The following is a 13,194-nucleotide window of genomic DNA, read 5'->3' as shown; positions in this document are numbered from 1 at the left end:
AGAGCTTGAGGGTGGGGGTCACAGTTCTTTGGGCCTAAACCCAATGCCCAAAAGTCTACAATGCTCTCAAAGCTAGATGCAAACTGTATTCAGGTTAAAAATACAAGACTGTGCCAAGTCAGAGTTCATTATCAGATGGGTGGTTGGAACAACCAGCATGCTTAGCCCACATAGACGTTATGGTCAGTGTAGCTATATGCAGTAGAATGGTGGTTTTCAAAGGTCTTTGACCATGACCTCCAAGAAGAAACACAAATATACATTTCTCCATGTGGCCAGCTTTTCACCAGAGCCCTCCTTCCTCAGGCTGCTGGGGTAGTAGCTCCTTTGTGGGACTTGCTCCTGCATCTCAAGAGTGGCTCAAATTGCTGATTCAGACCACTCGTTGACCACTTCTAGACTTTAGATTTCACATGTCCCTGGACCTCCCATTTGTGGTAAATCATAATGTGGAAAGGGGCTTATTAAAGTGTCCATTCAAAGTTAGTCCCCAGCACTGGGGTTGTGGCTCAGAGGTAGGGAGGTCACCTAGCATGTGTGAAGCCCTGGGTTCAATCCTCAGCACCACATAAAAAGAAGATAAAGGTATTGTGTCCGCCTACAACTAAAAAAAATCTTTAAAAATGTTTTTTAAATAAAGCTGGTCCCCAGAGCCTTGAGTACAGTATTGAGGTAACAGTGACCTCTCATTTCTGGACAAGGAGGGTGGTTGACGCACACCGAGTTCTTCATGTGAAAAGAAGCACAAGAAATCACTGGCACTCAGCGATTCCACAGTGCTAGGGAGTTGCCTCAACGCTCACTTCCTTAAATCCCAGTGTACAGAAATGAGGGGAGGAGCCCTTGGGTCTCAGAAGAGTTAGAAGTCAGGCTGTGGGGAGCTGTGGAGAGCAGTGGTGCCCAGGGTGTGAGATGACAGCGCTACTATGAGTCTTTAGCCCAGGTGCCTTAGAAGGCCCAGTGTAGGTCTTCTGAGGGCCAGGTGCAGCTGTGAGGAAGGGCCAGCTGGCATGTTCTGTGGTGACAGGATGGGACATAGGCTAGTGGAAGCCACATACCAAGCTCAGTCACTAGAGCAGATGTCCTGGAAATCTGACTGCTGGGGCACATTCTCTGCTGGCCATTGACTGCTCTGGAGCCTGTGTCCTGGCCTCTGGGCGTTCTGCATGAGGCAAGGCAGAAGCGGGTATGTCTCACAGGTGCTTCTTGGGTGTGGGTGTCAGGTCGTCTGGGTGCCCTGGGCGGAGGAAGGGGGTCCTCCTGAGATGGAACTGGAGGGTAGGCATGAACCCTTGGAGCCGAGGTGGTGACCTGCTGCATCCCTCCCACCCCTACAGCCTCAAGGAGCTGGAGTCACAGGTGTCATGTCTGGAGAAGGAGGCCACTGAGCTCAAGGAGGCTGTGGAGCAGCAGAAAGGGAAGAATAATGTGAGTGTGGAGGGCCTCTGAGCTGGGCTGGGAAGAGCAAGGCAGAGCCATGTGAGCCCCAGGAAAGGTTCTCAGACAACCACCTTAAGACATCTACTGTGGAACCTGCCCCAGATCATCAGAGAGCCAGCTTTGCTTCTCCCTCTGTTCTTAACCAGTGTTTACTCTGGGGATTCCAGAGTGTGGTGGGGTTACCCCTCCCTTCCTCCTGCCTCCTCACCCCTGGCTCCCCCAGATGTTCAGGGCTCACTGCCCTTGGGGTAGGTAGCATCATTAACCCAAACATGGACAGTGGTGTGACATGGTATACTGATTGCCTGGCCTGGGTCATGCAGCCACCCTGAGCAGGTGGGGATGAGAGAGGCTGGTGCTAGACACCCACCCTCTATAGAGGGCAAAGGCCTTCAGCCACCTGCTTCCCTCCTGCCCTTGTCACAGAGGCAGGGCTTGCTGGTTGCCCCGCTGCTCCCCCTGTAGAGGGTGTAGCTCCCCAAAAGAGGTCTCATGCTTAGAGCCAGCTGAGGGAGTCAGCTTACTGTTGGTGGTGGGAACCTCCTCTCTGAGGAACAAGGTTGGCCCTCCCTCCTCCTGCAGACTCGTCTCCACTGAAAGGGTGTCTGCCTCTTCATGCATCAGGCTGCAGCACCTTGACTTTATGCTGAGTACTGCCACGAGAGGCCACATGGACAGGGACCAAGAAAAGTGTAGGTCCTTTGTGGGGTCAAAAGTGGAGCCAGGGGTTCTCTGGACCCAGCCCTTGCTGAGACCAGCTTGAGGCAGTGCACAGGAGCTGTGTCAGTGACTGACTGGTGTGGGCTACCGACTTCCCCTGTCTCCCTCCCAGGACCTCCGAGAGAAGAACTGGAAGGCGATGGAGGCACTGGCTTCGGCTGAGCGGGCCTGTGAGGAGAAGCTGCGCTCCCTGACCCAGGCGAAGGTCAGAGCCCTGGCCATCCTTAGGCCGGCCAGCTGCAATAGTAGCAGCACCTGCCTGGTTTAACAGAGCCCACAAGATAAGCACACTGCAACAATCTTGGTCTCAATGTCTCATAAATCTGTACCAGGGACCCTGGGGCTCAGAATGCAGTGTCTCCAGACTCCTGCTTCTTCATCCTTTCCTTTCTCTCCCTTATTCCCTCCTACCCTCTCTTTTCCTCTTTCTTCAAGAGAAAGGAAAAATGTGCATCCTCAATTGTTTTTTCTCCACCAGGCACTCTGTCATGAGGGTGCAGAGCTGAGCACAGCTGTGGGCAAAGACTGAGAGGGCTTGGGGAGCGCTGTGGGCTGCACACTGAGTGTGCCCAGGGTTGCATGGGCTTCACAACCTTCGTTCATGTTATTTTTATCCAGAGGTACTTGGAATAATCCTGCTTCTTTCTCAGGCCCTCTGAAGTCCTGGTCCAGTTGGTTCCCTACATGTTCTTAGGGAAGGACATATAGCAGTGATGTGATGTCCAAGTTTCTCAGTGTCTGGGATCCCCATGTTGCCCTGGGCTGGCTGGGAGCCAGAGTGGAGGCTCTGACTAGGGCAGCAACAACTGACGCACTCACCCACCCTTTTTTGTCACACATTACCATCCCTTGTGAAAGGCCAGCCCCTCCCAGCCTTGCTCAAGCAGAGGGAGTGCCTGTCCCAATATCACGAACTTGGCAGTGACTCCCATAATCCTTCCAGGAAGCCTGAGAGTATAAAGATGAGGACCCAGAGAGCAGGCAGTAGGGTAGGGGTTGTAATTAAATTCTAGAATCATGGACTCTTAGCCCCAGAAGTGACCTCAGAGACCATCTGGCCACTGTGTGGCAAGTGCAGAAGCTGTGGCCAGGCTGACTTGCTTGTGACCACACAGGCAGAGACAAATAGAAGGTTGCCTCCAGGGCTCATATGCTTTGTCTTCTGACTCGTGACTAGAGAACCTGAGGGGGCATAGTGGTCACCAGACCAGGGGTCCAAGGTAGGGCATAGCATCATCTCTGGATAATTGCATGAGCCAAGAAAGGTCTGCTTCTCAGGCTTTAGTCCAGACCAGAGGTTTTTGTGGTCAGACTGGGTGTCTGCTGTCACCTAAGGAAGATCAGGTCCAGTAGAGTCTCGACAGGACTCAGGAGAGATACCCCAAGCAATGCCCTGTCTGCTCTGAGTTGGTTTCTTCCTCTGGAGATTGGGAATATTTGATTCATCCTCCCTCCGTTGGGTGCCTGGAGATGAACTTCTTGGGGACACTGTCCTGGCTGGCACTGGTCCTAACTGTGGCATGTTGGGAGGCGCATAACTCCACAACCTTCATGTCCCCACTCCATCTTAGTGCCTGCTTTCAAAACAAGGAGGGCCATGGCCATCCTCCACCCGCCTTTCCACCCTAGCTGCACACATCAGCTTGACCTCCTGCCCGTGTGCACACGTTCGTGCACCACGTAGAGAGCTGGGAACGTGAGAGCTGACAGAGTGCCTGTCGGGAGGTGTGTTTGATTCACTAGACACCTACCACCTGGGGCTTCCCATTGCCTTCCTGAGAGCACAGACTGGGGGAAGCCCAGCTTTTCCTTTGATTTTTGTGCCACCCCTGATGAATTGCTGAGGACATGCCCTTCTTGGGTGGGAGGCTAAATGCTGCCCTCCCTCTCCCTCTGCCCTTCCAGGAGGAATCAGAGAAGCAACTCCGCCTGGCCGAGGCCCAGACCAAGGAGGTGCTTCTGGCACTGCTCCCAGAACTCTCTCTCTCAGCACACCAGGTAGTGGGAGGGTGGCTTCCAGGGATCACACTGCCCTGGGAGCATTCCCCAACCTCACCTTGCATGTTTCCTTGCAGAATTATGCTGAGTGGCTGCAGGAACTCAAAGAAAAGGGTTCCCAGCTGCTGGAGAAGCCATCAGCTACCACAGAGCCCCCCTCAGTAAGTAAGGCTGCCCAGCAGGTGTCCTTGGCAGGGGCTGCCCCTGTCACCCAAGCTCTCCTATCCCTAGGAAGAAAGAGCCTGCAGTCCTTTTACCAGGTAGCCGGGTTTGATTCACTAGCCACCTTCTCCCTCTACCCTTAGGACCTGGCCTCCAAGTTGAGGGAGGCTGAGGAGACCCAGAGCACCCTGCAGGCTGAGTGCGACCAGTACCGTACCATCCTGGCAGAAACGGTGAGCAGCCAGGGCAGGGCCTCTGGGAACTCTGTGCTACGTGACATGAAGGTGCTGCTGGGAAGGAGAGCTTCTGGGCCTGGAGTGTGGGGGTTGGCATGGTATCTCCAAAATTCCACTGGCTCCGTGTGACTTTGGGCAGACCTCATTTTTTGGGCTGGATGGTAATGGAATGGATAAGGCTCTTACATCTTCCTTTATTCTAAGCTGAGGAGAGGGCTGAGTTGAGGGCTTGGGGCTGGTCTCCAGGGGCCGGAGGGACTTGGTTATTACAAGGAATTTTTGGGCAGCCAGTTGCGTGAAAAGACAAGGTAAGCTTTGGCCTCACTTGGTTGAAACCCCCGCCCCCCTGACTCCAAGAGCATTGCTGGGTCCAGCCCTCCCCAGTTCTGAGCAACTCTGTCCTGTGTTCCTTGTTTTGGGCCACTAGTGGGGTCAGCACCGGTGGCAGAGCCCAACAGCGACAACAGTCCTAACAGCCTCGTTTGGGTCACAGACCTTGTTTCCTGGCATGGCCCTGCAGGCCAGCACACTAGATAGAGACTTCACTCCTAGGACAGTGGCCACCTTCCCTCCCCACACAACACTGAGTCTGACAGAGCAGGAGAAGTACTGGCAGGCCATGGCAGAGGACCTGAGAGGACAGGAGTGTGTTTGAGTGTGGGGCAGGGCTGAGGAGGGAGATGGCCCTGCCTCACTGCCTTACCTGCTCCTGCTGCAGGAGGGCATGCTCAGAGACCTGCAGAAGAGTGTCGAGGAGGAGGAGCAGGTGTGGAAGGCCAAAGTGGGAGCCGCAGAAGAGGAGCTCCAGAAGGTATCATGGCTTGTGCATCTCCCCAGGGCCTGGTGGCATGGACATTGCTGCTGAGCTTAGGGAATCCAAATGTACTCTACTAAAGACACATGGCTGGGTTGAAATTCCAGAGCCCACAGCGTACTCAACAGGATCTGTCACTTATGAGAAGTGTGTTGCTGTTGGCATTTCTGGGGGATGCCTGTGAAGCGGAACTGTAGAATGACAGCTTAGCTCCTTGGTCTCAAGGAGATTCTGCTCCTGTTCTTGGGTGGACCCTACCCCTACTCCCAGGAAGAGACTACTGGAGGCCACCAGAGCTCCACCTTGGCTTGGAGAGGGTGGGCACTACTGGTTCTGGGAGATATCCCCAGATACCCATGTGTCACAGGGCATTTCCCTTACTTTGTAGTCACGGGTCACAGTGAAACATCTTGAAGAAACCATAGAGAAGCTAAAAGGAGAACTTGAAGACTCAGATCAGGTAAGTGGGGCTTCTGTTCTGAGTGTTGCTTTCTCTTGTCCTGAGTCTCTTTGAAAGTGACATTGCAGGGGCCATTTGAGTTATTTTTCTCTCATGGATGACTGGCTTTTCTCCTAAGCCAGGTGATCTTGAACTGTTTTGCCTTAATGAGAGGCCTTCATAATAACCTCAGAGTGGTCTGACGCAGCTGCAGATCTGTGCACAGTTGTCCAACCCTGATCAATGGTGGCTTTGGTCTTAGCCTTCACAATCAAGGGATGTGCCCAAGGGGGTCCTGCTGCTCCTTCAAGCACCTCAGCAAGCCTTGTCCTTGGAAAATTGCCCATGGTACCTACTTTCAGGTGTATCTAAGAATTGCCCTTTCCCCTGCTCCTAAGGTCAAAAACATGTCAGGACCCAGGAGTATGGTGTCCAGGTAGTCTTCAGCAAGGAGTTCTCTTGCCAGGGCTTGGTTTCTTATTAGCCTCGATGATCTGGTAGCTGATGGGCCTCAGGGGCCCTTGCTTATCTTAGAGCCAGCCAGACTGGGCACCCCGTACCCTACTCCCTGTGGCTAACGTTTCCTGCTGGCTGACTCCCGGCTCTGACTTGTGTGCATGTGCATGTCCATCCAGATGAGGGAGCACACCTTATACCTAGAGGCAGAGCTAGAGAAGCACATGGCAACTGCCAGTGCCGAGTGCCAGAACTACGCCAAGGAGGTGGCAGGGGTGAGTGCACCATTCCAAGGACTTTGGTCCCAGCCCTGTGTAGGCCCTGCCCAGTCAAGTCTGGGTCCTACTGAAGAGCTCCTCCTTAGCCCTGTGGGAGCTGCTCTCATCATCTTGAGCCTTGAAGTCTGTGCTGTCCGGTTTTGTCTTAAGCCCTGCTTGTTCCTCATTGAAGGGTCAGATCTGAGGTGTCTGGGGGTAGGTCGCAAAAAGGCAGCCCCCTGGGCAGGACAGGGGCAGATCTGCCTGGGCACAGCCACAGGGGGGCATGGGAATTCTCTGCCTGGCTTGCTGATTGATGTCATTTCCAGTGGAGTGGGTTTAAGTCTGATAACTATTTTCCGACTCTTCAGAGGAGGAAAGCAAAAAATCAGCACCCTGAACCCTGGTTTAATCTCACCCTTGGGGCCTTTCTTTTTTAAACAAGCTATAAGGGCAAATGTCTAAGAAGGTTTGAGATAGGTGTGCAGTGAGCACCATCCTTCCTAAGTCTTCAAAAAGGAAACTGTAGCTATGGGAAGTCTGACCTTGCTCTGTGATAATCACTAGTGTTTTGGGTAAATAGATGTTAAATTTTTGTACAGCTGTTAATTCACTGGAATTGGTTTTCTCTTCTCTCCCTTTCCCCATCACCTGCCTGTTTCTTCCCCAAGTTGAGGCAACTTTTATTAGAATCTCAGTCTGAGCTGGATACAGCCAAGAGTGATGCCCAGAAACAGAAAGATGAGCTCACCCTGGTAGGTGAACATGGTGTCCTGGTTGGGGAGCTAGACCTGTGGGGGCTCATGTGTGTGAGATGAATTTACCAGTCACTTTTTGACATCCACTCAAAAGATTCTGCAGCTTAGCAGAGGGGGACACATGGGCAGGAAGGCTCTGTGGGGCCTTTTTGAACATTTGCCTGAAATTCTGAGCTTGGCCTGTGACTGCTGGGACCAGGGTGCTCACACCCCACCTCCCTTCCCCTAGCAGCCTGGTCCCTTGCTCAAGGAAGTGGGGGATCTGGGAGTCTCTATACCTTGTAAGCCCAGTTAGTCACTTAAAAGTATGGAAGATGTACCAACCCCTGGCCTGGGGGTCCCTCCTAGCTTGCCTACTCATTGTGTCGTGGCTCTTAGCAAGGCCTTGCCCTCTTTGGGTTTTCCTCACTTCAGCAATGGCTCAGACCCATTCAGTCAAACCCTCAGGTGTGTGGGGAGGGCCTGCTCCATACCTGGCCTAATGCCAGGTTCTGGGTGCAGCGCTCAAGCCCCATTCAGATATGAGGAGCTGTGCTTTGCAGGTGGCCTGAGTTCTGCTTGGTTTACCAGTTTTCAGCCATGGTCTGATCCCATGTTCCAGTGGCTTGACCAGTTCAGCCCTTGCCTCCATAGAAGCCACACCCTATCCAGTACCTAAAGTCTTTAGTTGTCAGCGTTTAGAAATTGGGATATTGGGGGTTAAAATGTGCAACACTGACTTCTGAGAAGAAAGGAGGTCTGGTGTGTCAGGCTAGCATTCCCTGTAGCCTCCACAAAGCCCAGCAGGTGCTCCCAGCTCCCTGGGACCCATTTTGAAGTCACCAGTATCACTACACCAGAGGACACATGTCACCCAGTTTAAGTCTCTTCCTGAGTGCAAGACCAGTAATCTCAGCCATTGACTAATCCAGGATGGAGTGATTGGCCTAGGGTATACAATCCATGCAGGGAGTGTGTGCAGAAGAAACAAAACAAAACCCAGACTTTCTTACCATCCTTCAACTAAAGTTTGGCTTTTGCCTTTGGGGGCTTGTTGGGTAAGAAGGTTGTTGAGGTTGCTTGGAACAGGGCCTCTTGACTAGAGCCTGAGACCACTCATGTCCCCTAGAGAGCTCATGACTAGAATCTTTACCATGTTCCCTGAGTGACGCTGCCACCTTCAAATCAGAAACTCAGTGGTCTGGGAACTGGGGGGCCAGTGGATGTGCCATTTACCCTCATCCATAGAGCTGAGGAGAGAGGGTAACTTATTAGGCAAGATGTCATCTTATAATCTCTAGAGCCCAGAAAGGGCTCTGGGCCATGGACTGCGTTCTTGAAGAAACCTAGGAAGGGTACAAGTGGAATTGTTGGCTGCCCCTCTGTTCCTTTTGAACTCACTGCCTGTGTGGTCTGTGTCCCTAATGGGTCATCTCACTCCCAGGGAGGATTACCCCCCAGTTTGTTTTGAAGCTGAACACATGGGTCTCATTGACCCAGAGGCTTCTTGGTCTCAAGGCCTCTGTTTGGCTTAGACTGGGTGCTGTGGTCCTGCCCAGCGAACCTGTATAGCATAGGGGCTCAAACAGATAGCAAATTGGTAGGGGTCTCAGCTATTAAGAGCAGTTGCGGTCCTCTGCATGGTTTGGGGGAGGTGTGTGACTGGCTGTGTATTTGCACAAACCCGCCCCTCCCTGTTTCAGGTCAGGCAGCAGTTGAGTGAGATGAAGAACCACGTAGAGGATGGTGACATAGCTGGGTCCCCAGCTGTCCCCCCAGGAGTCTCCCCAGCTGAGCAGGACCCTGTGAAGGTTAGGGTGGTGAGCTGGTCCTCAGATGTGTCACTAACAGTCCCAAGTGGAATGCAGGGTGAGCAGCCTTCATGTTGACTGACATGTTGGCTGCTCCCAGCCCTGCCTGGCATCCTCCCCACCCCTCCTCACCTGGATTAGGTGTACCCAGGACCCAAGAAAGATGCAGAGCAAAGGCCAGGTGACCAGGCAGAGAGGTGTTGGTAATGGGGTTGGGGCGGGGGTCAGGGTTGGGGGACGGTTCTGAGACTGAAAGTGTGCTGGCCATGCTGAGATTGGGTTGTTTCTGTGGCCACTGTAGGGAATTTGTCTCCTGTTGTGGGATATTACTAGCAAAATGTCTGCTCTACAGAGGGGTATTTATTATTTATGTGGTCCTGGAGATGTAACCAGGGACTTAAAAGACTAGGCAAACACTGCCACTGAACTGCACCTCCAGCCCTCTTCAGAGTTTGGATGAAAGGAGCAGCCATTGACAGTCCTTGCCAATAGGCAGGGGCCTGTCACTGGGGTAGCCACTGTAGAGTTGGGCTTACCTAGTGGCTCTGAGGCATCTTTCTTGTCCTGTGGTCCTTTAAAGGTTTCTGAGATTGCGGAGTTTCCCTCAGCATCCATTTAACCCGCCAGCTTCTGTACTGCAGCTGAGGTCCCATTTCCCCTCAGGAGTGTCAGGGATGACTCATCTGGGCAGGGAAAGGCTGGGGGAGCCCTAGAAGCAGCTAAAAAGCAGGACCTGTAGTCTCAGTGTACCCTAAAGCCCTGGGCCCCCAAAAGGGTCCTTCACCAGTTTCCCCAGTTATGTTTGTGGTATCTCCACACAGCTGAGAACACAGCTGGAGCGGACAGAAGCCACCCTGGAGGATGAGCAGACTCGGAGGCAGAAGCTCACGGCTGAGTTTGAGGAGGTCAGGCCTGCCTGGTGGCTCTCAGCCCCTATCAGCTTTCAGACTCTTGAGTCTCTGGGGAACAAGCTGGTTGTGCTGGCCCTCCCCTGCTTTGCCCACCAGGTGTCTGGCTGGGCTGTTAGCACATGGGGGTTGAAGGAACAATGGGGCCCTGGCAGGTGGGCATGGGTGCTGAGGCTGTCTTGGGATCTGCTGGCTGGTCTTTGTCTTCAGGGGTTCCTGGCCAGTCTCCCTTGTCTGTCTGAGCCCAGGATCACTCAGGCTTGAGCTGTTGCACCACCAGGCTTGGGATGCCCCTGGTCCTCAGGCAGGCTTGTTCACATTTGACTGCTGGAGTATTGGTAAGGTCACTCACCCAGACTCACTCTGTTTTTTGATAAGGCCGAAACCACAGCATGTCGGTTACAAGAAGAGCTGGAGAAGCTCCGTGTTGCTTGCCCCCTGGAGTCTTCAGGAACTGCGGAGGCTGCACAGCTGAAGGTAAAGGATGGGGCTGGAGCCTTTGGCTGTGACCACTCTTGGCCTTGGAGAGGGGCCAAGGAAAAGGAAGAGCAGACCCCAGGCTAGGAACTGGCTTCCCCTTGTTACACATGGTGGGGGGAACCATGTCACATGGCAGCTACTCGTCAATGTAGCCATTTAATGTAAGTTATATAAAACTTGGAAGTCATGTTTTAGGTACTGGTAGGCATACATATCTTGTGGCTGGCACATTTGACAATGCAGATTGTACCACTCCTGTTGTCCTATGCCAGGACGTAAGTGGGGTTGGTGGAAGGTACCATCCACATAGACCATTTCCTCCCAGCCAGTACTGCCTGTGTCTGAGTGACCAGCAGACAGCTTCCTTGTGCTCCTGGAAAGCTCCAGTCCCTGGGGTGTTCCGGCCCTGTGGGAATAGCTCAGGGTCTTACCCCTGATGTCTTGTGAGGGCTGATCCTCCCCAACACTGTAACCCACAGGAGAGACTAGAAAAAGAGAAGAAGTTAACAAGTGACCTGGGACGTGCTGCAACCAAACTGCAGGAGCTTTTGAAGACAACCCAGGAGCAGCTGGCAAAGGAGAAGGACACAGTGAAAAAGTTGCAAGAACAGCTGGAAAAAACAGTGAGTGTTCCATCCATGTAGGGCCACAGGGTTAACTCCCAGCCCCTATGGCTTTGCCTGTGCCAGAGGTGGGCCCTGTCCCCCAGGAGGGTGGGTGGGAGTCAGCTGCTGGGAAGAGTTGAGCATGGTGCTGGGAGCCCCAGGGAAGCAGGACAAATGGGAGAAACAGAACTAAGGCAGAGGTGGTGGGGACAAAGACTTCCAACATGGACATTAGCCCACAGGGCCCAGAGCCCAGGAAGCATGGTTCTCAGCAGAAATAGTCCCTTACCCTACTGCTGGCTCAAGTCCTCACTGCAACCTGCTTGGGTCCCTTACTAGTCCCCCTGCCTCTGGCCTGGCCCCTGCCTGCAGGACCAGGGTTTTTCACCCAGATTCAAGGACCTCACATTCCTGCATCCTGCATCCTCACTACCACCAACTCCTGGGCAGCCAGCCCCAGGAAGTCAGCTCTGGATCTCCAGACAAGTGGCTTGTGGGTGTCAGTCCAGGGAGGGGACTGCAGGTCCTGGCATGGCATGAGAGGTTATGCCTTGGCTCCTTGCCCAGCCTCTCTCACATGGCCACCTTTGTTTGCAGGAGGACGGCAGCAGTTCAAAGGAGGGCACCTCCGTCTGAATCTCTGCAAAAAGAAGTTACTGTTCAACTTACCAAAATGCCTTACACATTCCTTTTAAATAAATAAACCAACAACACAGCGTTATCCAGGCCCAACTTCCAGTAGCTCTGAGAGAAGCCATTAGAGACGAGAGTCTCTTAGAACCACAGAAATAAATCTTCCAGACCCCCAGTCTGTACAAGAACATTTGTCACATTTGATAAACACTATTCCCTGGAGCAGTCCTGGACAACCTTGAGCCGACGCCAAAGCCCTCGTTGACTCTGACAGACTGGGGTGTGCCGGGAGGCCAGGGTGCTTAGGGATCTATGTCAATCAGTGCAATTGTCATGTCTTTTTTCAGTGGGGTTGGGGTCGGGAATTGGCTGGACCAGGTGGTGAGTTTTCAGAGGCTGTGGAGACTGGAGGGCCACAGCCCAGCCCAGTGAGGCAACAGCCCTTCACCCCTGGAAGTTGCCAAGCAGAACTGATGTGTGACCACCTGGATGTTAATGCCATTAAAACCAATGTGTTGCCCGGCGCTGCAGTCTCATCTGGTCTTCTGGCTCCCTCATCTGACTTTGGCTGAAGAGGGGCTGTTCTTGGGGTAAAGTATAAGCACAGTCTTGGTTTCTCTGCAAGCAGGGGACCACCAGCTGTGTAAAATGGGGGTAAAACCGTTTCTGTGACCCCATTTCCTCCCAGGCTTTGGTGCTTGGTGGGCAGGTAAGGGAACAATGCCTGACACTCAGTGGCTAGCTACTGTATTCCACCCTTGAGGACCCAGGGTTTCTGAGCAGGGTTGTGGGTGGCCTATTGTGGTATGAAGTAAGCTTTGTGAACAAACAAGGGTCTCCATATGGATGAAGGTCCACATCCCAGGAAGGGTCTGGGGCTGGAGCAGCCCCTCCCACCTGTCCTCTGGTAGCTTTCACTGGCAGAAGCCAGCTTAGACCTCTGTGACCCTCAGACTAAAACAGATTGGTCCAGGGGAGCTTTGGTTCATGAAGTGTGGGGTTTCTTGACTGAGCAATAAATCTGGAATTTATACAAAATGTTACAGATCCTGAGTCACAGCAAGGCCTGAATTAAGCCAGGATGGGAAGGTAGGTCTGAGCAGGTCTAGCGTCTTTGTGTCCAGTATCAGCCAGTCTTCTCAAGGGGCTGCTCTGGCCAAGCACTAGTCCATGTTCATTTCCAAATCCTTTGGAGAGTATGATTGGCAAAACTTGGATGGGGAACATCCTGGCACTTAGAATGGCAGATCCTACAAGACAGTGGTACAAAGGGAGGGCTGTGTTGGGAGAGGGTGAGGTCTCCACACTTCCGGGATCTGTATGTCATAGCCCCCTGCGGTGGTGGGTATGACTCATCGGTGGCTGTCACAGGAACCTTGGGAAGTATGATGCACACAGATGTGTCCTTTTGCTTTTTTTAGTCAGCCCCTTCCCCCACCACACAGGACCCAGCTCAGGGAGCACCTGTGTGAGAACCACTTGAATGTTAATGGCCAAA

General features: G+C 53.0%; 1 protein-coding gene across 8 annotated transcripts in view; it reads left to right on the top strand.

The window, feature by feature from the left end:
* Rrbp1 (ribosome binding protein 1) overlaps positions 1 to 12,220 on the top strand; it is a 69,922-nt gene extending 57,702 nt beyond the window's left edge. For 2 of the 8 annotated variants that reach the window (XM_047539151.1, XM_047539149.1), the window contains exons 11-24: positions 1,338 to 1,428; positions 2,273 to 2,365; positions 4,066 to 4,158; positions 4,236 to 4,319; positions 4,464 to 4,553; positions 5,275 to 5,367; positions 5,759 to 5,830; positions 6,445 to 6,540; positions 7,194 to 7,277; positions 8,963 to 9,070; positions 9,892 to 9,975; positions 10,357 to 10,455; positions 10,938 to 11,081; positions 11,661 to 12,220. In XM_047539151.1, the coding sequence (XP_047395107.1) occupies positions 1,338 to 1,428; positions 2,273 to 2,365; positions 4,066 to 4,158; positions 4,236 to 4,319; positions 4,464 to 4,553; positions 5,275 to 5,367; positions 5,759 to 5,830; positions 6,445 to 6,540; positions 7,194 to 7,277; positions 8,963 to 9,070; positions 9,892 to 9,975; positions 10,357 to 10,455; positions 10,938 to 11,081; positions 11,661 to 11,699 (1,270 nt within the window). In that variant the 3' untranslated portion in view covers positions 11,700 to 12,220. Of the gene's footprint in view, positions 1 to 1,337; positions 1,429 to 2,272; positions 2,366 to 4,065; positions 4,159 to 4,235; positions 4,320 to 4,463; positions 4,554 to 5,274; positions 5,368 to 5,758; positions 5,831 to 6,444; positions 6,541 to 7,193; positions 7,278 to 8,962; positions 9,080 to 9,891; positions 9,976 to 10,356; positions 10,456 to 10,937; positions 11,082 to 11,660 lie in introns of all 8 variants that reach the window. The other 6 variants (XM_047539150.1, XM_047539148.1, XM_047539152.1 and 3 more) reach the window with 5 other exon arrangements.
* Positions 12,221 to 13,194: the final 974 nt, after the last annotated feature.

This window comes from Sciurus carolinensis, chromosome 2, assembly GCF_902686445.1.
Source record: "Sciurus carolinensis chromosome 2, mSciCar1.2, whole genome shotgun sequence".
NCBI classification, from domain to species: domain Eukaryota; kingdom Metazoa; phylum Chordata; class Mammalia; order Rodentia; family Sciuridae; genus Sciurus; species Sciurus carolinensis.
This window is presented reverse-complemented; position numbering and strand designations above follow the sequence as displayed.